The 24,568-nt window shown below is 58.5% G+C and overlaps 7 protein-coding genes across 7 annotated transcripts; all 7 read right to left on the bottom strand.

The window, feature by feature from the left end:
* Positions 1–1,453: 1,453 nt before the first annotated feature.
* Positions 1,454–2,296, bottom strand: LMJF_32_0910 (conserved hypothetical protein; the record flags this gene model as incomplete). Its single annotated transcript, XM_001685355.1, has 1 exon — positions 1,454–2,296. One exon carries the CDS (start codon positions 2,294–2,296, stop codon positions 1,454–1,456), a length of 843 nt encoding a protein of 280 aa, XP_001685407.1.
* An 873-nt stretch (positions 2,297–3,169) lies between these two features.
* On the bottom strand, positions 3,170–3,571 carry LMJF_32_0900 (conserved hypothetical protein; the record flags this gene model as incomplete). Its single annotated transcript, XM_001685354.1, has 1 exon — positions 3,170–3,571. One exon carries the CDS (start codon positions 3,569–3,571, stop codon positions 3,170–3,172), a length of 402 nt encoding a protein of 133 aa, XP_001685406.1.
* Positions 3,572–5,624: 2,053 nt separating this feature from the next.
* On the bottom strand, positions 5,625–6,833 carry LMJF_32_0890 (putative ethanolamine-phosphate cytidylyltransferase; the record flags this gene model as incomplete). Its single annotated transcript, XM_001685353.1, has 1 exon — positions 5,625–6,833. The coding sequence occupies one exon, from the start codon at positions 6,831–6,833 to the stop codon at positions 5,625–5,627; it is 1,209 nt and encodes a 402-aa protein (XP_001685405.1).
* A 1,430-nt stretch (positions 6,834–8,263) lies between these two features.
* On the bottom strand, positions 8,264–8,803 carry LMJF_32_0880 (putative 60S ribosomal protein L18a; the record flags this gene model as incomplete). Its single annotated transcript, XM_001685352.1, has 1 exon — positions 8,264–8,803. One exon carries the CDS (start codon positions 8,801–8,803, stop codon positions 8,264–8,266), a length of 540 nt encoding a protein of 179 aa, XP_001685404.1.
* A 1,942-nt stretch (positions 8,804–10,745) lies between these two features.
* On the bottom strand, positions 10,746–12,245 carry LMJF_32_0870 (putative phenylalanyl-tRNA synthetase alpha chain; the record flags this gene model as incomplete). The annotated part of the gene is made up of 1 exon (XM_001685351.1): positions 10,746–12,245. One exon carries the CDS (start codon positions 12,243–12,245, stop codon positions 10,746–10,748), a length of 1,500 nt encoding a protein of 499 aa, XP_001685403.1.
* A 3,023-nt stretch (positions 12,246–15,268) lies between these two features.
* LMJF_32_0860 (conserved hypothetical protein) lies at positions 15,269–17,092 on the bottom strand (the record flags this gene model as incomplete). Its single annotated transcript, XM_001685350.1, has 1 exon — positions 15,269–17,092. One exon carries the CDS (start codon positions 17,090–17,092, stop codon positions 15,269–15,271), a length of 1,824 nt encoding a protein of 607 aa, XP_001685402.1.
* A 780-nt stretch (positions 17,093–17,872) lies between these two features.
* On the bottom strand, positions 17,873–20,164 carry LMJF_32_0850 (conserved hypothetical protein; the record flags this gene model as incomplete). Its single annotated transcript, XM_001685349.1, has 1 exon — positions 17,873–20,164. One exon carries the CDS (start codon positions 20,162–20,164, stop codon positions 17,873–17,875), a length of 2,292 nt encoding a protein of 763 aa, XP_001685401.1.
* Between the last annotated feature and the right edge of the window lie 4,404 nt (positions 20,165–24,568).

The raw sequence follows: 24,568 nt of genomic DNA, 5'->3' as shown, positions 1-24,568 counted from the left end.
GCAGAGGCCCACAGCGGTCTCACTAAGCGGAGGCACGCCCTGGGAACACGAGAAGTCTATACAACGCCTAGCAGGCACGCAGATCACCCTGCTTCCCGGAAGAAAAGATGAGAGAATGGAAGAGTGCGAGGAGAGAGAGTTTTCTGGCTGCTGAGTAGACTCCCGAGGGACACGCCCGCGCCTGCGCGTACTTCTTTCCTCGATTTCCCGAAACAAAACTGAAAACCCTCGAATCGGGAACAAGAAAACGCACACACACGGCAAGTGCGAGCAGACGCGAAAGAGAGAAGGGGAAGAGTGTGTGTGGGGGGGGGGGGAGTGCCTCGGTATCGTCCCCTTGGGTCCTGTAGTCTCTGCGCACTCCCCAGGGGTGGGGGGCACTGCGTTTTTTTTCTTATCAGAGAGCGCTTATCACCTCCAAGCGTGGGCGCGCAGGAGAGTCGACTCCGCCTCGTTTATGTGTACGGGTGGAGCCCGAGAAGGTGTGCGTGCGTGAAAACGAGTGGGTGGTGTGTGCTGGTGATGGCGAGAGAGGGAGGGAGTGGAGAGTTGTGATGACGTAAGTCAAGTACGCCGGCATGTATTTTTTGACTGTGCGTGGTGGGACCGATAGAAATACGCGGCTGAACTCTTCTGAATGGACGAGTACGGGCAGCGAGAAAGAAAGGGGGGAGAAGGGAGGAGTGAGCCATGTCGAGCGTGCGCATTCGAAGCACACGGCGCCAGCACACGTAAGTGTGTGCATCCCGAGGAGAGGGCGTGTGCCATGGAGAGCGCACACACACACACGAAAGAGAAACGTGGGCAGAAGGAGAGATACGAAGAGTGAGAACGGGTTGCTGATTCAGAGTGAGGAACACGGAATGTGAATGCCGCGTGCTCCGTCAGCCGTGCGAGGGAGCGAAGAAGACGATGACCGAGGAAAACGAGGGAAAGCCGAACGTGACACCCGCCGCCTTTGCCCGATCGTCCTCACGCCCTGCAGAAGGGCAGCCAGAGGCCAGCTCAAGTTCGCACGGACACGCGCACGCGATCAGTGTGGCATCTTCCATTAACGTCATGTTATGAGGAGAGAGGAGAAGGAGGACTACGCGCATCACGCAAGACGCGGGATGTATGCATGGGGCTGCAGGCCTCCTTTCTGCCCGTGCAGGTCCGTGTGAAGAGCAGGGAGGGTCCGGCACGGTCTCCAATCAAAACATACACGCAGGCAAAGCAATCATCATTTCCGCTGAAGGAGAGGATGTGCGTCAAGTCTAATATGCACCGCGTGTGCGGCTAATCGGGAGAACCCCAACACAAACGCCGCACGCACGCAAAAGCCGTTGCACGATGTATTCGGCGCTGTTGCTGCTGCCGTGCCCTGTCCCTTTCCATCTCTGGCCTCCGCGCGGTGAGTTTTGCGCTCTCGTGGGTAAGCGCGTAGGTGTGGCGCAACAGCGGTTGTTGCTGCCTACGTGCGCGTTGGCGGAACCGTCGTGTTGATCTTCTGGCCAGACAGGTTCTTGTTCATGAGCTGCAACTTCTGCGCCAACTCTTCGTTGCGCTTCACGAAGCGCCGCACCTTGGCGACGACTGTCGGTGTCGCGTCGTCCATGACGTAGTGGCCGCACCCGTTGCCAATCACCTCGAGCTGAAACTTTCCCTGCATCTGCGCGACTGTAAGTGTCTTGTCGAGCCGTTCTGCGTTCGCAGTGCACAGCATCTTGGCGCACGGCAGCGAAATGAACGCCTCATCCAGGCCGGCGAACCACCCGTCCCAGACGCTCTCCATCTTGCGGATGTCCGTCCGCCACTGCCACAGACCCGTTTCGTCATTTTTCTGCAAAAGCGGCGGCACGGAAACTGCGGCGCCTTGCGGGTTCTGCATGCCACCCATCCGCAGGAACCAGACTTCGGCGTCCTTCACCTCGGGGAACGTGTTGGGGCGATTCTTGAGAAACGATTTCATGTGCTGCAACGACAGCTGCGCCGTTCCTTCGACCACGTCTACAAGAAGCACGCCCGAAACACGCTCGAGGGCTGACTTGTTCCCGCTCAGCGCACGCGCCACGACGGCACCGCCAAGCGAATGACCGAGGACGTAGACGTTGCTGTTTGAGTACAGTTCGGTCTTGGCATACTGGAGCACGTCCAAAAAGTCGCGCACCAACACCTCGATCGAGAGATGATCTTCGCCGCCGACAAAGGTGGACCGGCCGTGGCAGCGCTGGTCGTATGTCATGACGTGCATGTCCACGTCATCGCCCTGCGCCTCCGCATTTGCCGCTGTCGCCGCATATGTGGAAGGCGGCATCGGGGGCACATCACTCGCACGCGGTGATGAAGAAGTGTACGCCATCACGTCGCCGCGCGTGTCGGCGTGTCGCTGAAGCCCTCGCGCCATCTGCAAAAAGCAGTCACCGCTCATACCAGCGCCATGCACGCACAAAAGAAGCGGGGTCCGCGTGTCCTGGGCCGAGTCGGGTGGCAGACACGACGATGACGGCGCGAATGTGGTGCAGTGAAAGCGCTCGCCTTGTGCGTTGATGAAGACGTGGTCTTCAGGGGACGGCAACGGCGGACTGGTCGAAACACCGGACATGGCCACCGCCTGTGTAGAGCCGGTACAGGACGCGTCGTAAAGAAACGTGCGCTCTGGGGATGGGGTGTATGTGTGAGACCTGCCGGTGGATGAAAGATGCGTATTTTCTCCTCTACTGTAAGCTTGAGGGGTGTACGGGGACGGAGCACGCAAGGGGAAGCCAGAGCCGACACGAGGACGGATGGAAAAGGGACGGCATGAGCGGAGGGGGGGGGGCACTGAGGGGGATGAAGAACAACGCGCCTGACGCGTCATTCCCTGCTGCAACAGCTCTTGGCGCAGCAGAAACGACACCGAGGCAGCGGACGCGGTCCCCCAACACAACGGGGGGAGGGGGGCCTCAGCGAAACCACACCACCTCGAACGCGCCGCATAACTTGCACATGTTCGTCCATGAAGTACTTTCCTTTTGGCTTGCCCGTCCTTGAATTCCCTGTATGCGTCGTCATTCGTGGCGCGATGATAGGCGGTGACGGGAAGACGGGGAGGTTTTCTTTTCAGTTTTAGCGCCGCGGGGTTGCACCGCGAGCGACACAGACCGTCACCTCCGACATTGAGGAGGTGCGACCCGCGAAGACGGAAACACTACTCGAGCAAGCACGCACGCAAGCGCTCGCCAGCACCAACTTTACGCGGAGACGACCCGGCAGCTCCGACGTCCACCAACTTCTCCAGAGCGAAGACCTTTTCGCGCGTTTTGTGCAGCTGCGACTGCAGCTCAGCGCGGCGCCGCTTGTACGTACGCTGCTCGGCGAAGCGGGTGGTATTGAGGTAGCGTAGAACGGCGTCCTCCTCACACGCGGCCCGATCGAGCCGCTGCATCTCTTCCAGAGCACATTGCAGCGCCTCCTGTGGTGCGCCGCAGCTCCGCCACAGCGCTAGGTTGAGGTCCTGGCCCAGAAGGGCCTCGAAAAAGACGCCATCGAGGGAGGCCTGGGAGACCACCATCTGCGTCATGCCGTCCGTGACACTCGTAGACGACGACATCAAGAGCGGCTCCTCCTCCTCTCCATCACCCCCTATCGGCCCTTCGTGACTGCGAAGGCGCGGCACAGACCTAGTTGGCGCACCCAGCGCCGTCGCACGCCACAGTGTAGCAGGCGGTGCGGCAACCTCAACTCGGTCGAGCAGACCGCAGCGGTAGCGTCCGGCAACGGGTCGAACAGCACCTGAAATCGGTGACGGACTTCCGACACCTATGTCGCACGGGAGCCGCTCTTGCATATGGCTGACAAAGTCGCGGTACGTCCGGTAATGCTCACGCTGCGCCTCTCGCGAGCGGGCAGTCGCATCAGCCCACGCCTGCGCCGTGGAAGGGGTACTCTGGAGCTCTTGCAGAACCAGGTTGCGAGCAAAGGCCATCCATCGAACTTCCTCGGATGCTGAAGAGGCCCCATCCAGGAGGGCGTCCCCAAACGGAAGTGCCACCCCATCAAACATCGCGAACGTGGGCGAAGTAAGAGCTGACACGCTGACGCTAGAGGCGTACGTCGACGGGCTGAAGTACGCGAGAAGCGAGCGCGCAAGACAAAAGAGCGCGTGCGATGGCAGGAGGAGAAGAGGCGGAGAGTAAAAGCAGCGAAGGGTAGGGGAAGGGGCGGAGGGGCTTCGCTACAGAGAGCTTCGCTGCTATTTTTGTGTTAAGAGGGGAGAGGAAGCTCGAGAGACGGCGTTATTGGGGAACGTTTCAGAGATCTAGCGGCGATGTGTCGGTCCACATTGAGGTGGCTCCTGGGATGGTGTCAAGAGCGAGAGGAGGAGGATAACGTGGAACACACAGACGCGGTGGTCTGTCCGCCAATGTGTGTGTGTGTGTGTGTGTGTGTGTGTGTCGATCAGTTCTTTTGGCGTGTTTCTGTTCTCTCAGGCGTTGTTTGCCGGATGAATATGTCCAGGCGTACCGAAAAAAAAAGGAACGCGTGCCAGCCTAGCAGTCCAATGCAGTACAACACCGTCACGAGAGGTGCAAAGAGATCGTACACAAAGGAAAAAACAAGGGGTAGGGGTAGGGGGGGGGGAGAAGGGCAGAGGAAGCGGTGGAGAGTGGAGGGGGGGGGCATATTTCAAATAAAGAGAGTCAGTGGCAGGAGCCGACGTGGGCAGGTATTGACCGGCACACACACGACGCTGGAAGCGGTGCAGCTGCAGAAGAGGGAAACGCGGCACGAGTATGCTCCTCCCCTCACTCTACAGGCTGTGAAGAAACTCTGTGGAAAGCACGTTACAGTGTTTTGCCAAACCACACACGTGCCGCCGTGCAGAGAAAAAACGCCACGAAGGCGAGCGAAAGCCTCCAGTCACACATCGCACTAACGGAGCCGACAGTCCCCTTCTAGTGCGGATATGTGGGATGCGCCGCTGCCCCTTGAATCGTTTTTTTTCTGAGGGGAGGGGGGAGGGGCGTGCTTTACTCAGAAGATGTGCCCTGAACGGGAATAAGCAAAATTTGAGGGTGATGGTCTGGTTATCTCGCATTGTATCGAGAAATGGTACGACAATGTAAGCAAAAAAAAGCAGGAGTGTCTCTGTCAGAGAACATCTGCTGTTTCGATGCTGTGCGGAACCGGCAGCTATCTGCGCTGCCGCGGCCAACAACATACGGTACGCAAAACGAAAATTCGAGGCCAGGAACAGCTAAGGAGGCACCTACAGAGAGGTAGGAAGGCAAGGCACCGCCGAGGCAAATGAACGCCAACGGTGAAAATACGGGCGAGCTCACGGCAACACCACAGCAAAGGCAGCACTGCGTGCGATTCGGCAAACTGAAGCGCCGAGAGAGGAGAAGAGTACCGAGATGGAAGGTCAGCCGCAACCTACACATGCACACACACCGAACCACTCGAAAGAGTAGAGTGGTTCCCCTAGGTGGCAAGAAAGTGCGACAACAACGTTCACTTTCCCTCACGCCACCTTCCCTCCCGCTCCTCCTCCTCCCTCCTCCGCTCCCGCCATTGGCACCTTTGGCGGCCTCTCCCTCCCACAAACACACACACACACACACACATGCAGCTCCTCTGTGTCTCCCCGCCAGCCCACTACGCTAGCTTGCCTCCCGTAATTTGCGGTACTCGTCCGGCTTGATCTCCTGGCTCTTCGTGTCCTTGATCCGCTTTTCCGCCTGACGCTTCAGAAAGTCGAGGCGGTTTTCGACCACACGGTCGATGAGAGAGTCCGTGGAGAGGATGCAGCCCGAGTCCACTTCGTGGTAGATGCCCATCGCCTTGGGCACCTCGTACCTCGTACTTCCTCCCTCCTCTACCACCAGGTCCGAGAACTTGTCGCCTACAACCACATTAATGTGGAGGCCGTCAATCACATCCTTGCTGACGTCAAATGGCACGCCCATCACCACTTCGTCAACGTAACGGCACGACAGGACCCCGAGCACACGCTCGTTGAAGCTCATGATTGGGTAGTTCTTGCCTTTGTGCTCATTCACCACCTGATCCTCATACACGCCGGCAATGACGTAGTCGCCCAACTCGCGCGCCTTCTGCAAAACGCGGATGTGGCCAATGTGAAAGAGATCGAAACTGCCGTCCACGTAGACGATACGGTCGCCTGGCTTGGGGCTTGAGTTGTTGCTGAACTGCACAATCTTGCGGGACGTAGTCAGGCAGGGCATGGTGGGGCTGTGCTCGAGCAGGGAGTTCTCCAGCTGCACCTCGTCCACTGACTTGAGCATGTGGTTCTTAGTGCATAGGAGCATGCGCCCCACCAGGTCTGTCGTGGAGATGCCCTTGGTGCGCTTCACCACCTTGAACTTGCCGGCATCGATGATCTCCTGGTACGAGTTGCGACCATTCAAGTCCACGGAGATGTCGTCACCGTGCACGACGTAGTCGATCTCGAACCGCTCGATATCCTTGAGCCGTGTACAGTAGGGATAGTTCTCGACCACGTGGTCGACCCATTTGCACGCCCGCAGCGCCTCATAGCGCTCCTCGGCGTGCATGATCGGCGGCCCCTTGAAGCGCATTACCTCCTCATCACTGTGGCACCCAACGAAGAGCTCGTCGCCAAGTCGACGTGCCCGCCGCAGTGCATTCGCGTGCCCAAAGTGGAGCATATCGAAGCAGCCGTCCACCCAAATGCGAACTGTGCCTGGCACCTTCGGCGGGATCGCCTCGGTGCAGAACAGCGAGTACTCGTCATTCGGCTCATCGGCGTTCAGCCACACTTTGCCTGGTGGCACCCCCACCGTGGGCGTGGAGGCAGGCGACGGAGTTGACGAAGAAACGGTGGGCATGGTGGCGGCAGAAGTGGAAGGGATCAGTGCCGTCTCGCTGGAAACATGCAACGAAATTGCGGGCACCACGCCGGACTGTGTATGTGCTCCGAATAGTGAAGACACAGGAGGCGTCCGCGGTCGTGTGCTGCTGCCCCTTGCGCTGCACGAATGCGCCAGGCGGATAGGACAGCGACCGCTAACGCAGAGCAGCAGGGCGCGTCGAAGGGGCGGCACTTCCACGGTTCCACGGAACACTGTGTGAAGAAGAAGGGGGATAGATGAAAGAGACGAGAGGAGCCACCTTCACAGCTAACGCGGGGTGTGTGGAGCGAACCAGGGTGTCTTGGGCGACAGGCTCAGAGAGATCGAAATACAGAAATGTGAAGAGCACACAAGTGTGTATGTGTTCATTAGCCAATACCTCTTCCTTTTTGTTTAGGGGGTGGTAGTGGTTTGCGTGTAGCAGGCACGCATATACGCATAAACATGTATGTCTGTGTCTGTGTGTGTGTGTGTGTGTGTGTGTGTGTGTGTATGTGTCTGTGTATGTGTGTGGGTGGGTCGGTGGGTGGGTATGTGTGTGGGTGGGTGGGTATGTGTGTGTCCGTCTGTCTACATACCTCTGACGAATCCGATGTAATGAAAGAAAACCACGCGATGCTGAAAAGGCGCCTCAGTAGAGGCGGGGGTGAGGCGATAGGGAAAATGAAGGAGGGGAAGGTGCGTCACACGAGAGGCGAAAGGGGTGTGTATCTGCGCGCGTACCTGCGTCTGGGTGTCTGTCTGTCCCTCACGTTGCTGGTCACATTTCGACCTCCCCTTGGGAGAGCCCCCCAAACGGGGAACAAGAAGCCGTACTTCACAGCAGCGACGAGCTTCCTGTTATGCCCATTGTACAGCACGCACCCGGCAGTCTGCTAACGAAAGACCGCCGCACGACATACCCCTTTCGGCCCCTCACCCTCCTTCCCCGATGTCTCACAGCGTGGAAGCGACCCATCCTCGATGCGTATGCGGGTTGTGTTCACGACGCTTCAAGCGGGGTGGGATTGGAGGCGGTACGACCCAGATGGGCCACTGAGGGGGAGAGGGGAAATAGTATCGTCCATCAAACAAGTAAGTGCTGGCTACTGAAGGTTCTCCGTTTGTGGGTAGAGGCTCCTTCGCTGCTCTCTCTTCGCTTGGAGCAAGTGCTTGTTTTTTGTTGTTTGACGTAGAGGAAACACGAAACCGATCCGAAAAAAAAAGGAAAACCAAAGAAATAAGACGAGAGAAGTGGGCGCCAGAGACGCCCGCGCACGACAGAGAGCACAGCACCGCGAAAGAAGTCTGCACGCACACGCGCAAGCGCCCAGGTCAGCGTGCGCACCCCCCCTGTCCGCGCAGACGCTCTGTGGATGCGCTCATGTCCGTGTGGGGGCAAAGCACACGAGACCGCACCCGTTCCCTTACGCCACCACCGCGCGCTTCGTGTTCTTCTTGACGAAGATGGCACGGTCCTTGCGGGTCGCCTTGGTGCGGCGCTGCAGGAGCGGGAAGGACAGGTTCGGGGCGTGGTATTGGGCAATGCTCAGGTGCTTCACCTCGTGGTCCGGGATGCTCTTCACGTTCAGCACCTCGATGTTGTGGTAGCGGGCACGGTGGCGGGAGGCCAGATCGTGGTACGCCTGGCTCACGGCGCCAGTCTTGGAGACGTCGCGGAACTCCTTGACCATGCGCGTGTAGCCGCAGCGCTGGCTGTAGTACGCGATGTCGACCAGGTAGTTGCGCGCCACCAGCTTCGCATCCTTCACGACCTTGCAGGAGAGCACGTCACCGTGAGTGGCCTTGACCTTGTTCTTGACCCTCATCATGCGCCAGAAACGGCTCTTGGCGACGACGAAGTTTGGGGCGAACACCTCAAACTTGTACACAGTCGGCTCAGGGTTCTTCTCCGAGGGCGACTCGCGGCCGACCACCTGGTAGTGGCGCAAGTGCGGCTTGACCATTTTTGTTGAGACGCACGACGGTTGTTCCTCACTTCCTGCCCGGAGATTAGTGAAGCCGCAGCAGCGGTAAGCGAATAAAAAAAAAGAGACGCACACGAACACAGGCACGTGGGCGGAAGAAGGATAGTGCCAGCAGGGGATGAGGAGGCACAGTGCACGTATGTTTGATTATTGTGATATGGTGGACGAAGCGGGAGGGGTGGTTGGCCACCGATGTTCCCACGAGGGAATGAGACACACACACGTAAAGCGCGGGGAGGCACGGATGTGTGAGAGAGGGGAGAGAAAAGGGGGTAGTTGGGAAACAGTGCAACAAGAGCAGAGAGATGTAGGGCGAGAGGAAGGCAGAAAAAGGTGGCACACGCAAATGTGGACACTCTGCTCCGCGAGTTGGCGCGGCACATGTGAGGCGAGAGGCACTTATGCGGCGAGAACGCATCGCTACGCCGCTGAGGAGGGATAGCGACGAGTGTGGGAAGGGGAAAGAAGACGTGCTGACAGCAAAGAAGAGCTGAGCGGCACGGCGCACGCCGTTCATGCCACTTGGTATGTACCTGTGCTCAACTGAAAGCACAGTGCACGTGATCTTTCTAGCTTTCCTCCCACGCTTCCACACTCCATTCCTCTTCCCGTAGCCCCCTTCCCCAAACACACACAGTCCACCCCTTACTTTCCTAGTGACTGCCTCGCCACACTATACGGAATACATGAGCTGAGCGCCCTTCGTCAATCCCGTCATCGTAGCCCCGCTACTTTTTTTGTCGGTGGTGGGGAGACCTGTTCGTTTTCTCTTGATTTCGGTGTTCACGGAGCACAGGGAGGCATGCTCTGATCCATTACGTACACGAACCAACCTTAGCAAATGTAGAAGCGTCATCTCCCCAAGGGGGAGCGGGTGCACGTTGTCACGCACCCGCGAAAGAGAAACACAACACACATACGCCACGACAAAGAATCACACGAGAGAAAGCGGAGCTGTCACGTATCCACACAGACGCAACCATTATCGCCATGACGTGTGTGAAGGGGGGGGGAGTAAGAGAGGGCGGGTACGTGAGCATCACCCTGGGCACCACCGCACCACTACCGCAGCGGCATGGATGGCAAGAAAGCCGCGAGAGAAAAGTAGCGATCGGTACCAACCCTTTGTACTTGCGCTCCCCTCCACAGGGATCACAGTTTCCCACTCCCCGCAGTCCCCTCTGTGTTGCGTCCCGGATGCGCTCCATCCCACGCTCCCGCACGACGAGAGGGCTTCGAGAGGACGCATGCCCTGTCAACGAAAGCAACCAAGAGAAGCGAGGGGGAGGGGCGCAGACGATAGCCACGCACGTCATTCATAGGCGCGGCCTCGTCTGTTGTCTCTCCTGTTTGGAGAGGTGGGGGTTCCGCATGACTTCCCCCTTCTTGTACCTTCACCACATTGCAAGCAATCGCCTGTATGCACACACACACACACACACACACGAAAAAAAGGGCAGACGGCAAACAAGAGAACGCCAAACCAAACAACCAAAAGTATTGATTCAACCAGTGGAGAAACTGCGCGTGCACCACGGCGTTTACACGCACGTGCACGCACACGCACACGAGCGTCTCCTTCCAGGGTGGAAGAGAGGGCAGCAGGAGGGGGTGGGGTTGTACTACGCGGGCTCAGAAGACGCGCTTACGTGCGCGTGCGCATACGTGGAAATCGGTGCCTCGTTGCTGCAACCCACGACGGCACGTTTGCTCAACAACTCCGACAAGTCCCGAAGGGGAAGAAGAGAGAACGCAGAGCGGCAAAAAAATGCAGTGCGCAGGAGAGACAGGGAGAGCGGAGATTCCTCGAAAAGACAGCCGAAGGGGCAACCAGCACCCACCCCTCAGCGAAGAGTTCATGCGCCTCTGGCACCGGGAAGGCCGCACATTTCTTTCGTGGGCCCAACATCCTCGCTCACGTCTAGTAGCGGGCAATCGCGGCGCGCTTGATGAAGCGGATGTCAACGCGATGGCCAAAGAGCTCGTGAATATTGTTGATACCGTACTTAATCATCGTCGGCCGCTCCAGCGAGAGGCCCCAAGCCATCACCGTCACGCCGTCCTCGAAGCCCATCGGACGCAGCAGCTCTGGCCGGAAGAGACCGCTGTTGCCCACCTCGATCCACTTGTTCAGGCCAGTGTGGAAGCCGAAGATCTCCATCGAGGGCTCCGTGTACGGGTTGAAGGCGGGCTTGAAGCGCAGCTGCGACACGCCAATGCGACGGAAGAAGGAGTCAAAGGTGTGCATCATCTTGGCAAGCGAAATGTCGCGATCAATGACGAAGCCCTCGACCTGGTGGAACTCGCACAGGTGAGTGCGGTCCATCTCCTCATTGCGGAAGACGCGGTCAATGCTATAGTAGCGCCCGGGGCTGAAGTGCAGCTTGCCATCCGGGCCACGGCTCGCAAATTTGGCGAGATTTTTCAGCACGAAGGCCGAGGAGCCGGTGGTGTGGGTGCGCAGCACATTACGGCTTGCCTCCTCAAGCTTCCACGGCGTACGGAAGCTCTCCTCATGCTGCGCCTTGACGCGCGCCACGTACTCCAAATCGTTAACCTTCGAAGTCTCCGGCTTCGACAGGAAGAAGGTGTCCTGCAGATCCCGCGCCGGATGCTGCTGAGGAATGATGAGTGAGTCGAAGTTCCAGAACGACACCTCCGCCCAATGCTGCGTGTCCATCTCCTGGAATCCAAGCTCCATGAGGATCTCACGGAACTCCTGTCGCACCTTCAACAGCGGATGCAGTGCACCGCCACCCACCTCGGCACCCTGTGCAGAAAAATTGTACTCCTTGAACTGCCGGTTCTTCCACGAGCCATCGACGAGCATCTCGCGTGTCAGGTCACCCACGGCCTTAGCGGAGCGCTCTGGAGCGTAGGCGGCACCCTTCGTGTACGCAAACACCTTTTTCGCCTCCATGGCAGCGAGTTTGCGTTTCTTGAGCGTTTCCAGCGTCTTGGTGTCAACCGCGCCCGCCGCGGCAGCAGCCTGCTTCAGCGACTCACGAACGGCATCAACGACGTTGTCGCTGCCCGGCACGCGCTCCAGGAACACCTTTCCGTCCTCCTTTGTCGTCTTGAACATCTTCGACTTGATGCCGTTGGCCAGCGCCACCCCCGTCGCCTCCTTGCCGAGTTTGCTTGCTACATCCTCCTGGCTCATCCTTCCGTCCTGTAGCAGACACCAGGCCAGGTACTCAGGGCTGCCGCTCTCCATGATCTGCTGAGCCTCGTTGGAGAGCTTCAGCACCATTCTTTGCTCCATTTCCGATCGGATGTAGTTGTCCGCCTCCAGGGACTTGCCGGCGCCCACGATGTCCTGGTGGTCGACCCTAATCGACTCTGCCACATCCGTCGAGAGCACTCGCTCGGCACTCGACAGCGCCTTGAGAATGGCCGCCTCAATCAGCGCCTGCTCCATGATTTCGGCAGACAGAAGAGGAAAAAACAAAACCTGCTGTGAAACAAACGAGAAGGTGGAGCAGACGATCTGATGGAATGGCAGCGCGTGTTAGTGGTATTACGCAGTTGGGGTGTAGGCACTTCGGTGCGTGTCTGTGGAAATGCGCGAAGGGTTTCGCCTCGATGCACGCCGTTCGTTTCGTTCTCTTCTCTACACATGTGTGCGGCCCCATTCACTCAGGGCAGCGGAGCGGGAAACAAACAAAGAGAGAGAGAGAGAGAGAGAGAGAGAGCGACAGGAGGTGGTGCAGAGACGAGAATGGCAACGGCGTTGCCGGGGCAAAGAAGGACAACTGCTTCGCCATCGCAACGCGAACGGTTCTGGGAGAGCTCACCCCCTACGGCGTGGACGGGTGCGCGCGCGCTCGCCTTTGGCTGCTGGTCTCCCAGAGCGAATCGGCTGCACATGCACGGCAGCGCGCATATTGCTGCCGCAGCATACGCACACTACTGCACCAAAACGTTGTGCGCGTTGCCAGAGGCGATGCGGACGGTGCCGAGTGCAGGCGATCGACGAAATGGGCGGTATCTCGCTGTGGGGAGAGACATTACTGCCCTGCTCGTATTCGATCACTGGTGTGGCATTTCGTTTCGCGAGCACAGGCGCAGGCGCCGTTATTCGTCTATCGCTCAAGTGGAGCGCCTGCAGCTGCAAGGGCAGCAGTGTCGCACTCAACGGCGACGAGCAGCGTGCCAGAGATGTCCTCCGGTGTCCGGAACAGTTGCAAGAGGACGCCTAGCGGCTCGATGAGCATCATACAGGTGTCAAACGCCTGCGAGCGGCTGCAGGGATTTGTGCGTTCACCAACGACGGCATGCGATGGTGCAAAGCACCGGGAACAGGCCTCGAGTAGAGTGCAGCGGGAAGCGGGCGGCGTCAATGCAGGACCAGCGGCCGTGGTGTATCAGATACGGTCTGCAAAAGGAGACGGTGTAAAGGCGACCTGCGGAGGCACCGGCATCGCAGTCTGCTGGTCATTGGCGTAGCGAAAGTCACTGCGCTCGAGCGACCACTCTCATGTTGTGCTGTTGTGCGCCACCCCCTCCCCCGCCAATGACTCAAGTGGACGATGGGCCCTCCACCAGTGCGGGGGAGCCGACTTTCGCTATCGCCGCGGCGGCGGCGGCGGCTCGTGCGCCAGCCAGCGGTAGCCGTCGGCATTGAGGGGCACGTTGCTTGCCCGCCCATCCATGACCATGCTCACGAGATTCGACAACGAGTCGAAGATGGGCAGCGGAGGCGTTTCCGCGGCGCGCGCGGACAGCAGCGCATCGTCACCTGTTGTGCCCGCCTCCTCGCAGGCGTAAGTGGCCGCCCACACAGTCTTGCAGTATTCGGGATGAAAATTGAGGAAGGTCCTCAAGAGCGCCACGCAGCCCCGTTAACGTCTCGGCTGTGGTGAAGAGGTACGCCCGCCTGCCTGTGTTGGTCAGACGCAGCACAAACGAGGCACGCGGGATTAGCACGAGCTGGAGCTGCGAGCTGAAGGCGTTGTGCTGCGCCGCTCAGTAAACGCACAAGACCACCACCGCTGCCACGTCGCGCTTCGCCGTGACGTAGTGCCGCGCCTCCTGCGCCGAAGAGGTAGCGCAGCACGTTTCCCATGATGATAGTCGCGACGCCGTCCGCGTTGTCACCCTAGAAGGAGATAAAGCTTGCCATGAGTGAGCTTACGGTGGTTGCCGTGCAATTCGGGCTCGGCCGCCTACACCGGCAATGAGCGGGCAAGGGAGAGCGCCTGGTTTGCTCGCCGTAAGTGCGTCGTGGAGCGCTGGTAAGGTGGCGTGGGCTGGCTTTGCACACGCACACACGTCGGTGCACACATACACGTGCACGGAGAGAGGAAGGAGAGGCGGAGCCCAAGACCAAAGCGGTGCTGTGGACGCTGAGAGCGCCCAACGATCTTAGAAAAGGAAAAGCGAGAGAGAAGCCGGTGCGCACGGGAGAACGGCAAGGAGAGGGTGGGAAGAAAGAGCAGCCAGGGAACGCTGGACAGAGAATGAGAGAATGCTCACGGGAACGATCCCGCAGTCGCACTCCCACACACACACACACACACACACACGTGCGTTTCGCTCAGTGTGTTTTTTTTGTTGTTGTTCCTTCCTCCTTTTCCGTTGTGCATCCCTTCACACCGAGAAGCCATGGAAGGACAGAGAGATTCACAAGATACACGAGGGAGTCAGAGGGACAGGCTTCAAAAGAAAAAGGGGGTCGGGAATAAGGGCGGAAGCGAGTGAGGGGATAGTGCCATCTCCACGATACGCTGGAGTGATGGGATTGCAGATTTGCACAGCGGTGGTCAGAAGCATGCCTGGAGCAGTGCCGGTGTGAATGGTGAAAGTACGCGGGCGCATGCACACGCCATGGGTGTCTGTAAGAGGGAGGAGGGGGGGGGCAGCACAGATCGATGGTACGATGGTAAGCTCACGGCGAAGAGAAAGGAAACAGACAAGACACTATGCACACGTGCTTCCAAGGCAGGTAGTAGAAAGATGCGCAAACAGATGCTGCGCGACAAGGGCTGCATTGCCCCTCAGCATGCGGGGGGAGAACATACACAGGCAACATGTGAAAGTCCTTCACACTATTGCCTCGCCGCTGCTTCGGTGAAGAACGATATGCGGATGCGATCTCCCACTCAGTGAGCGCGAGCCTCAGCGGACTAGCCTCCACATCTGCCACCTGAACGCCGCACGTGACGCTCAGCGGGGCGGGAGAAGAGGGGGAGGAGGGGGTACACTTGCTCATACCCACAAAATTGCCAGAAAAACAACAAAAGCTCTGGCGAGGCGTTTTTGTGTGGCGCGGACATGTTTGGCAGAGGTTGCACTCCCTCTTCCGCCACGGAGACGTGAGGCACAGCTGGAACACACAAAAAAAAACCTCGAGTTGAAGCAACACGCATCTGTAGCTGCCGAGGAGACTCTGCCACACACCAGAAACGCGGGTAACTCATGTAGAACTCTTCATTGTACCTCTCAAGGCTCCCTCGTTCTTCCTCGCAAGGGACGCGTCTGTGGAAGCGCCACCGCATCGAACTCGTCATCATAGTAGTGAGTCGCGATAAAGGAGGCGGCGCGTGTCAGCTCTGCTTTCTCGTCAGCATCGGATGTGGCTCGCCGACGCTTCTGCACCGCCGTCGCCGTCACCGAGGAGCGGGAAACGCTACTCCCTGCTGCCCAGACCGCTCTGCCAGTGGGCACGTGTCCTTTGGTAGTCTCTCTAAACCGCAAGTCCGCCATCTCCCATGGCTCCTTCGCCACGTCCATCTCCACCTCTTGCGTCGCGGCGGCACCCTTGTCGGCGCTGGCATAAATGTGACTGCCGCCAAGCTCCTCAAGAGCGGTTGTGTTTCGCAGCCACGGCGGCAGCATCGCCCGCTTCAGCAGCTTCTGGTGGCTCTCCTGCTGCCGCGCTGCGTCGATCTCGCGCTGGGACATGAGACGCACGTGCACCGCTGCGGCGTGACGGTGAAGGGACCGAAACTGATCGGCCACCGACGCGCGCCCGCGGAGCCGATCCTGATACTCGCGCTCGGTGAGTATCTCTTGCACATCCACCACACTCGCCGCGTCGCTCACGGAGGCAAAGGGCGTGCTGTAGAGCGACAAGAAGGCGACGGCTTGCTGAAATAGAAAGGGGTCGCGGGACAGCATGCAATCTAGCTGGAGCCTCACCGGCAACGCAGCTGCACTGACGGAAGCGCCTGTGCCTGCTGTGGTGTTATGCGCTGCCGTCTTCTGCGCCTCTGCCGTCGATGATGAAGCCTTTGCCGCAGCGCTTAACGCTTGCGATTGTTCACGTGCAACGACCCGCTTCCACACCTGCCTCACGGGTGGCAGCAGTGTCACCAGCGTCTGCTTCTCCCTCACAAGCGCCTGTAGCTGCGCCTGGATGACCTGCAGGCAGAGGCTCAGGATGTCTTTGTCGCACCGCGGGCAGCGAGTAAGCGTCTCACAAAACTCCTCGACAAGGAAGTAGCAAGAGCAGCCGAGGCAGAGGACACCACGAATCGCGTTTCTGCGTCGCATCGCCTCGGAGACGTCGATGTGATCACCGACGCCCTTGTCGGATGGCCCGACGCCGCCGCTGGTGGGCAGCGCCTTCTCTGCGTGGGGTGGATGGCCAGAGGCAAAGAAGGCGTGAGCGATGCTCGCGTCAGCTTTCTGGTACGCCGCCAACTGCGCCTGCTGCACCGACTCCACGTACCTGCATGGTGGAACGTCGGTCACGCACGCAGACAGCAGCAGACGCGTCCCGTGGGCGTACACAAGCGGCAACATCCGCTTGTAGTTCAGGTAATATCGAACCTCCCTCGAGCCTGTCTCTCCGGTGCCGACGCGTCGACCGCGTTGCGCCGCATCCGCATCCCCCACCGTGTCCGGCGCAGCTCCGACAAGCGACCCCTCCGACTCCAGCTGTCGCGCGGTGCACCGTATTCCCGCCGGAATGCCTTCAAGACCGAACCGCACCCGGTCCTCGGTGATTCCCAAGTAGTTGACCAGCTCCTGCACCGTTACGCCGTCAGCCCCGAAGACGAGGCACATCGCGTCCACAACCAAGATTGTCAGTGGGTGATGACTGGTCATCCGGAAATAGAGCTGAGCGATAGCCGTGGCGCGGAGTGCGCCGGCGCCAGGCGCGGACGGATCCCAGGCCTGCTCCAACGAGCCAGCCGCCTCCATCCTCAGTGACAGTGTGGATGGGAGAAGGGGGACGCGTGTTGTCAGCGTCGTCGCTTGTGTACTCAGGGGCGTGTGGTAAAGCGAGCAGCAATAATGATAAAAAGAGAGGTGGGTCATAATACACGAGCATGCATGTGCACAAAGACGAATGGATATGCGCACGGGTCGAGAGCCACATCCAGCGTGCAGCGAGGTCGGCAAAGGAAACAGTGTCATCAGCACACTTACCCACACGGCGCACTGTGCGCATTTAGCACGACCTAGACGAACCACGAAGCCCACGCACGCGGAGAGACACGACGCGGACAAGTACGCGCGCTCGTGACGCTGTGGCTGCGAGGCACGGCATGCATACACATACACACAGGGGCCGATGCCGTGTCTCGTGCACTTTAGTTGCGCGAGGAGAGCCGAAGAAGCGCTGAGGCGATAGAGCGAGGCGTCGCGGCTCGCTCGCTCTTCTCAGAAGCCCCCTCTTGCATTCGGCACGCACAGCGGGTACAATACTCGCGGGTGGTCAGACGTCCGAGGTCGTGAGCGCCGATTCCTCTCGTGTCTTTCCTCCACATTCCCCTCTCCTCTCACAGGTTCACCTGCCGGCAGCCCTTTTATTATCCCGCAAGGAGGAAAAAGCGGCCCCAGGCCCAAGAGTACCACAACAAAACAACACGAGCGTTCCTGGACGACATCGTCAGCGGCACTGACTGCACCCGCCCGCTCCGATTCAGGCTCATTCCACGCAGTGCACACCGAATGCCGATCCACAACCGATGTGGTGTGCCAGTCTCTCGCACCCGGTCTTCATCTCATCTCTGCGCACGTGTCACACCCTTTGCAGCGCCGAGGACGGCCTCACACAAAACAGGCGCAGCTGCCTTGCGGAAATACACCGCGCTTCTACCGCTTTGCAGACTTCGCCTTTACCTTCGCCACCCTTGGAGCCGCCTCAGGTACAGTCGACTCCACCTCGTTTCCGTCCGCCTCCTCCCGAGCAGGCTCAGGCTCCTGTGGTGGCGACACCGGCGGCTCGGCAGATTCTTGAGGCGCTGGCTCATTCAACTGCGACGGTTGAGGCACCTGCTGCTGCTGCCGCGGTGGCTCTGGCTGCGTCTCCTGATGCCCGTCGCACTGCTCCGCATCCCCGTCGTCGTCCTCGTCTCCCTTGTCGACGCCGTCGCGCGAGGGTCGCGGGCCGGGTGGGAAGCGCGAAAAGGTTACCCGGAGGAAGCGCTCCCGCACCTCCTTGGCGTGTAACGCGATGAGCGCATCCACAGCCGTCTCCGTATCCTTGTAGGCGACAATGGCTCCTTTCGGGCCGCGACGGAAGAACGCGTCCGGCTCAAAGCCTGCCTCCTTCATGATCCCCTTCAGCTCGTCGTCCGAGATAGCCTCGGTGAGGTTGGTGATGTATAGGTTCTTGTCCGGGTGCACGCGGCCTCGCACGTTCACCGGCGCTCGCGGCGCCGTGCGGTGGTGGTAACCCGTGGTGAAGAGAGCAGCCAGAGTTGCCGGATCGGTCGCTGACTTTGTTTCCCACTCGGTATCCCGCTCTTGGTAGCCGCTGAAGCGCTTCAGCCGCAGCACACTACCGCGAAACGGGCAGTGCTGCAGGTACTGAATCGCCGTCAGTGTGTCGCCGGGGTGCTGGAACTGCGCCACCACGTTCGTGCGATCGCGAAACTGTCGCTTCAAGGAGTTCACGTTGCCAAACACCTCCAACAACACCCATAGGTCGCACAAAGGAACCGACTCATTCACGCAGCTAACCATGACGGTGCAGCCGTTCGTCTCCGATCCCGGATAGCGTCCGACGCTAGCACCGCCACCCCGCGCCGGCGTTGTGCCTGAGGGTTCGAACGGGCTGAAGCCGGTCGCAGCCCCGAGTCCCGTGCCACTGCCACGACCGCCGATGCCACCTCGCAAGGCACCCCGGCCGCCTCTCACCATCGGCCCAGGCGCCAGGCCACGAGTAGCCCTGCTCTCGCTGCTACGCTGCACCGCAGGGTCGCTGTCTTTGGCACAATCAGAACCGGCACCGCAGCCGCCTCGGTCGCGGCCAAAAGGGTCGGTGGCGGGCTGCCCCGGCTGCGGATGCAGCGGCGGCTGCGACTGCGGTGCGGCACTCGACGGAGCGGAGCCGCCGTAATATTGGGCGCCGTCGCTGCCGCCCCAGCCAGCTCCGTACGCGTTCGATTGCGCAGGGGCGTGCGATGCGACACCGTACGGATTCGCGTGCACCGATGGCGGTGCGTTTGTGGGGCCCTGTGCGGGGTAGCCGTAGCCGCTGTTGCTGCCGCCGTACGAGTGCGGTTGGTGCGACTGCAGAGGCGGCTGCACCGGGTCGACTTGGTCCCACATCGGCTCAAAGAACAGCTTCACGTAGCAGCAGTTGGGGTAGATGGCGTTGCTGTGGAATTGATCCATGGCCTGTTGCGCCGCCGCCGGGTCCGCGAATTCGACCGCGCCGGTGGTAGTCGGGCCGTACGGGCCACAAGACACGCTAACGGGCGGGGCAATCATGCTGAACATCTGCATGAGCACGTCGCGGGTGATCGGGTAGCGACAGTCCTCTACCAGAACACGCAGACGCCGAGAGGGCTGCGGAGGCACCGGCATAATTGCCTGGCCGCTGCCGCCGCTTCGGTGACTGGTGGTTGGTTTGTAGCTGCCCGTACTTTGCGGTGGCGACTGCAAGGGCATCTGTTGCGGCTGTTGCGGGTACGAAGGCTGCGGTTGCGCATACTGTTGTTGCGAGTGCTGCGGCTGATGATTGAGCTCGTGCTGGGGATACTGCTGCGGTGCCATGCTGTCATAGATGGGTTGTTGCTGCTGCCCGCCACTGCCCGACCCATACCCGTAACTCCCCACCTGCTGCTGCGGTAGATGCTGTGGTGGCTGGGGCACCATCTGCTGCTGTTGAGGCAGCTGATGCTGATGCTGTTGCTGGAGCTGCTGCGGTGGTAGTGGGGCCTGCATCTGAGCGTCCACGCGGACTGAGGTGCCAATGACGTTCACAGAACGGCGATTCAACAGCGCCTGCGCCTCCTGCTTTGTGCGCATCGTCACAGTGGCCTGTGATGCGTGCGAATTCATCTCAATGTTCACGGCGGTGCCGTACATGAGTAAAGCCCGATGAATGTCGGACTCGATGCACCCCATCGGGAGGTTGCTGAGGACCACAGTGGTCATTCTGAGACGACGACGCTGGCTGGAGTGGAGGCGAAGCAAACAACAACGGAGGAGGAGGAGGAGAACGAAGAGTCAAGAAAAGGACAGCAAGACAGTGAGAGGAACGAAATCAGAACCGGAGCAGCACTTCGATGAGGACAACCTAAATATAAACAGCAACACGTTAAACTATATACGGGTACATTTATATATATATATTTATATATACACCTATATATCAATATAGATAGATATAAACAGATAGCGAGAGAACGAGAGTCAAAGAGAGAGAGATAGCGCAACAGTGGCAGACCCCGACAAAGCCCGCGAAGGAGATGCCGTCGGGCGAGTTAAGGGAGACGGCGAGTGACGAGACACGATCAACTCACGCGAATGTGTGACAGACAAAACGCATCGACACGACAATGATGCAAAGACGCGTTTCGATGGCAGTGCGGAAACCAAAAGAAAGACGGTAAAGGAAAAAAGTCAAAGACAGCCGATACGTGGCGGCACCTTGCCCTGCAAACGCTCTGACCTGCACAATGGTCACACTCAATGTGCACGCACTTCTTCTTCCTCGCGGTAGCGGGTCCGCGTTTTCAGGTTCGCCTGTATTGAAACAACGTCGATCTTCCTTCTTCCGCGCCGATTTGTTTGCTTGCTTTTTTTTCGTTTTCTTTTTCACCGAGAAAGGGAGAAGGGAGAACGACAGAGAAAAGAGCTCACGATCGCACCTTTTCTCGCTGAAAATGGGATGAAGTGCCGCACGGGTCTCGTTGTGCAACCACCCGCTTCCTTTCCTTTTTTGTTTCCTTGACTGTTGCTTGGGCGTTGCGTTGGTGCTGCGTCCTCCTCCTCTCGTTCTTCTTCCTCTCAAGACAAAAGAAAATGATGACAAAGGCGGCGGAAAAAAAAAATAAGGCAGAGGCGCAACCACCAAACACACACGAAAGGCAATACCTTCCAGAAGAGGCGGTGCACAGGGGAGTCGATCGAACGGACGTAAAGTCGTGGTCTGCTGTTTGTGTGGTTCGTCTTCGTGCTTGTAGCGTTGACTTCGTGATGCTGCGCGTCGCAGGCCCGGAAAACACCCGTGAAGTTGAAGAAGGGGGGGGAGGGGAAACGCACAACATACGCGCACACAAGAGGAGCGGGGGGCGGGGGGCGGTTTCAGTACACAGACAACGAGAGGATATGTGTATGTGTGTGAGAGAAAGGCAAAGGGGAGGGGGAGGGGAGTTCGATGAAGCATTCAACGCACGCGGCTGATCATATATGCTGCTGTTTCTCTTGCTTTTTCGTCCCCCTTTGTTTGCACGCGCATGCCCGGCAGCTTCCATCCCTCGCTGCTTCCCTCCTTCTCTTAGTGTGTTTCTCCGTTAAAGCGCGGTAGTTTACTATCGTGCACGCCGTGGAAACACATGTGTGCGTGCGGGTGAAGCTCGAACAAACAAAAAAACAGCTTTCTCATTCTTATCCGCGAGCCTGCGCAGCAGCGCAAGTGTTTGTCTCTTGTTTTGTTGTTTTGTTTCTCACTCCACGTGTTTTTCTTTCGTCTCGGTTGTGTGACGTCGTGCGCCCTCACCCACCTCGTGTGCGTGTGCGTGTGCGCGTATTGACAAATAATGCACAGTGTGTTTGAAAAAGATCAAGACTCGACCAGCATTCCACGCGCACCCTCACACGATATGGTAGAAATCCAGTCGCTCCTTCGCAAGCAGGCGCACCTCTTCCCTCCACGTCTCGGGTGAGACAGCGCATGCAGCCACGCGCATTCATGCACACAAAGCCACCCTGACGCCCACGGGTGCAGACCTCCTTCTTCTTCGTTTCTTGTTTCCAAGTCTCACTCCGATGCGCCACCAGTCATACTCATTGGTGATTATTTTTCGTTCTGCTTTCCGTTTCCTGTGCATCTCGCCCTCATGTGAGTAGCGCCGGTACAGCACATCACATTCCTCTTGTTCGTCGTCGTATCCATCAGAAGCTTACAAGTTGAGGGACTGCAAGATCCCATGTAGCGTCGTCGATAACAACACGCTGCTGAGCAGCACGCCTCACGTGGCGCTCGGCGAGCTAGGAATAACTTCAAGAGCACTCCCAGTGCAGCCCATTTGGGCTCCATCATTCACCTACGTTCGGCAATTCGGGTCCATGAGGCTGGGAAAATGGCGAACATGCGGGAAACGAAACAGATACGTGAAGCGCACATGCGCATCTAAACCATGCTCGGGCGAGGGGGTAAGATCCTCCAGAACAGACACCACCGAGGGCATTCTTCTCCCAGCCCACAGTCTTTCTCGCGCGGGCTGTTCTTCATTTGTGTAGCGCCTCTACTGTCGAGTCAATAATTTCGTTTTTTGTTGTTGCTGTTGGGAGGGGTGGCGAGGGAGACGGGGGGCAGCCGCGTCGCTGCGCCGCCTGTTGCCTTGTGCGCGTCTCCATTGAACCTCGACGCGCCCATCACACATGGGTCGTCAAAGATGTGTGTGTGTGTGTGTGTGTTCCCCCGTAAAGTCGAGCAGAGAAACCACCACCCGCGCCGCAACCATATGCGCGGTATTGAGCTCTTACCGCCTCCCACACCTCATGTTTCAGCCTACGAGAAGCAGCTGCAGCGCGAGGCAGTTTGGGCGAAAGCCACTTGACAGAAAGCGGGAGAGGTGGAAGCGGCAGGTAAATCTGTGGGCATCACACAGAGAGCCGATTCTACAGAGCAGAGGAAGAGAGGAGTACCAAAAGAAAGGCGGATAGCTGTGCACACACACACACACACACACATACACAAGCCTTGCAAATGCCACATTGCCATCTCCAAGTCACACAGACACACACAGAGAGGGAGAGACATGAATCAGCTATATAAGCACCGGTAGAGAGAGAATCGGAAAGGAAAAGGCAGAGAAGACTACAACAGTCACACGCGCCACACACACGACGGCGCACATATGCACAAGAAGATGCGAGGCTTTCCAGAGCGCTCTCCCGTCACCCCCCACCACACCCTCAGCTTGTTTGTTAGAGGGTTTTGACATCGAGAGGCAAGAGATGGGTGAGAGGGAAGAGGTGTGCATCGCGGGAACAGAACGCGAACAAACAAAAAAAAAAACAGAAATAACATAGAAAGAGGTTTGGGGGAGCGGTGGGATGCAGGAAGCGTTGCTCATTCCCACCCATTCCTCCTCCTCTTCCTCGCCACCATCCTCCCTTTCGTTCGCGAAAGTGGAGCCGTGCACGAGGATGCCAACGTATCGCTTACGAACGACACACGCACAAACACACACACACACGCACAGACACACGCACAGACACACACACACACACACACAAGAAGGCGACCCGCCTACTCGTGCGGCGGTGCCCAGCAGAAAACCAAAGGAAGACGCACGTGTGCTGTGTAGCCCCCACCGCTTTTCTCGCTCGAGCCAAAGTGGAACCCGAGGGCAAAACTAGTGTCGACGAAGGGCAGCTCAGACAGGGAGTGCGAACACGGCGCGAGGTGAGAAGAAATCCGACGCTAGTGGGGAAACAGGTCGCGTGAATGGAGAGAGTTTGTCTGGGGACCGCCCCACATTCGACGCTTCCCTAGCTGCAACAGGAAAAGAAGCAGGCACATCACCGAGGAGCTGTGGCTCTCGTTGAGTTCGTCTTGAACCGTTACGAAGGACAGCAGAACTTCCACTGAATAAACAAGGGCAAGTCTCCATCATCTGAGAGACGAGGAAAATAATGAAGTAACAGAGACACATGAGTCTTGCTCGGGATCGGGCAATACTCGATGCTGCGTCGGTGGAGCGTCGCGCCAGGGACGGTGGCGCAGACGTGGCACCGCTTGCAGAGAAAAAGGGGTAAAAGGGTGGAGAAGGGGGGGGGTGCCATCGAAGAAGGCATTGGGAGGGGGAGGCCGAAGCAGATGAAAGCGATGTTCTGCTGATGAAAGGGGCGAAAGATGGAATCTGTGGTCAAGCGACTAATATACGTGGAGCTATTTACGTGAATGATGCATCAATGACGGACTGTGAGCAGTTGCTTGCTACAGACAAAGATATCGGAAAAGCGATAGAGAAGAGAGCTCCCAGAATAAGTCGCCACCTCTCAACGACGCATCATGAGCTGCCGCTAGGGTGTTGGCGATGGAGTCAGTTATCGTATAGTGTATTGGATTGGAACACAATCATGTGGCGCGAAACGGAAAGGTGCCTTGGCTGCTGAGAGCAAGATAACACGCATATGCGTGAGTGCTTGTCGATAAGTGAAAAACAAAGACGTCGATCTTGGCCACCGGCGGCAGCGTGGCGAGAGACGTCACGCAAACATAGAGATGAGAGAGAAAGAGACAAAAAAAGGGCTTCATCGGGGCGCTACAAGAAGAAGACAAAGAAACGCTCAACCGCACACGCACGCAAGATGGAAAAACACACG

This window comes from Leishmania major, chromosome 32 (assembly GCF_000002725.2).
Source record: "Leishmania major strain Friedlin complete genome, chromosome 32".
Lineage (NCBI taxonomy): Eukaryota > Euglenozoa > Kinetoplastea > Trypanosomatida > Trypanosomatidae > Leishmania > Leishmania major.
This window is presented reverse-complemented; position numbering and strand designations above follow the sequence as displayed.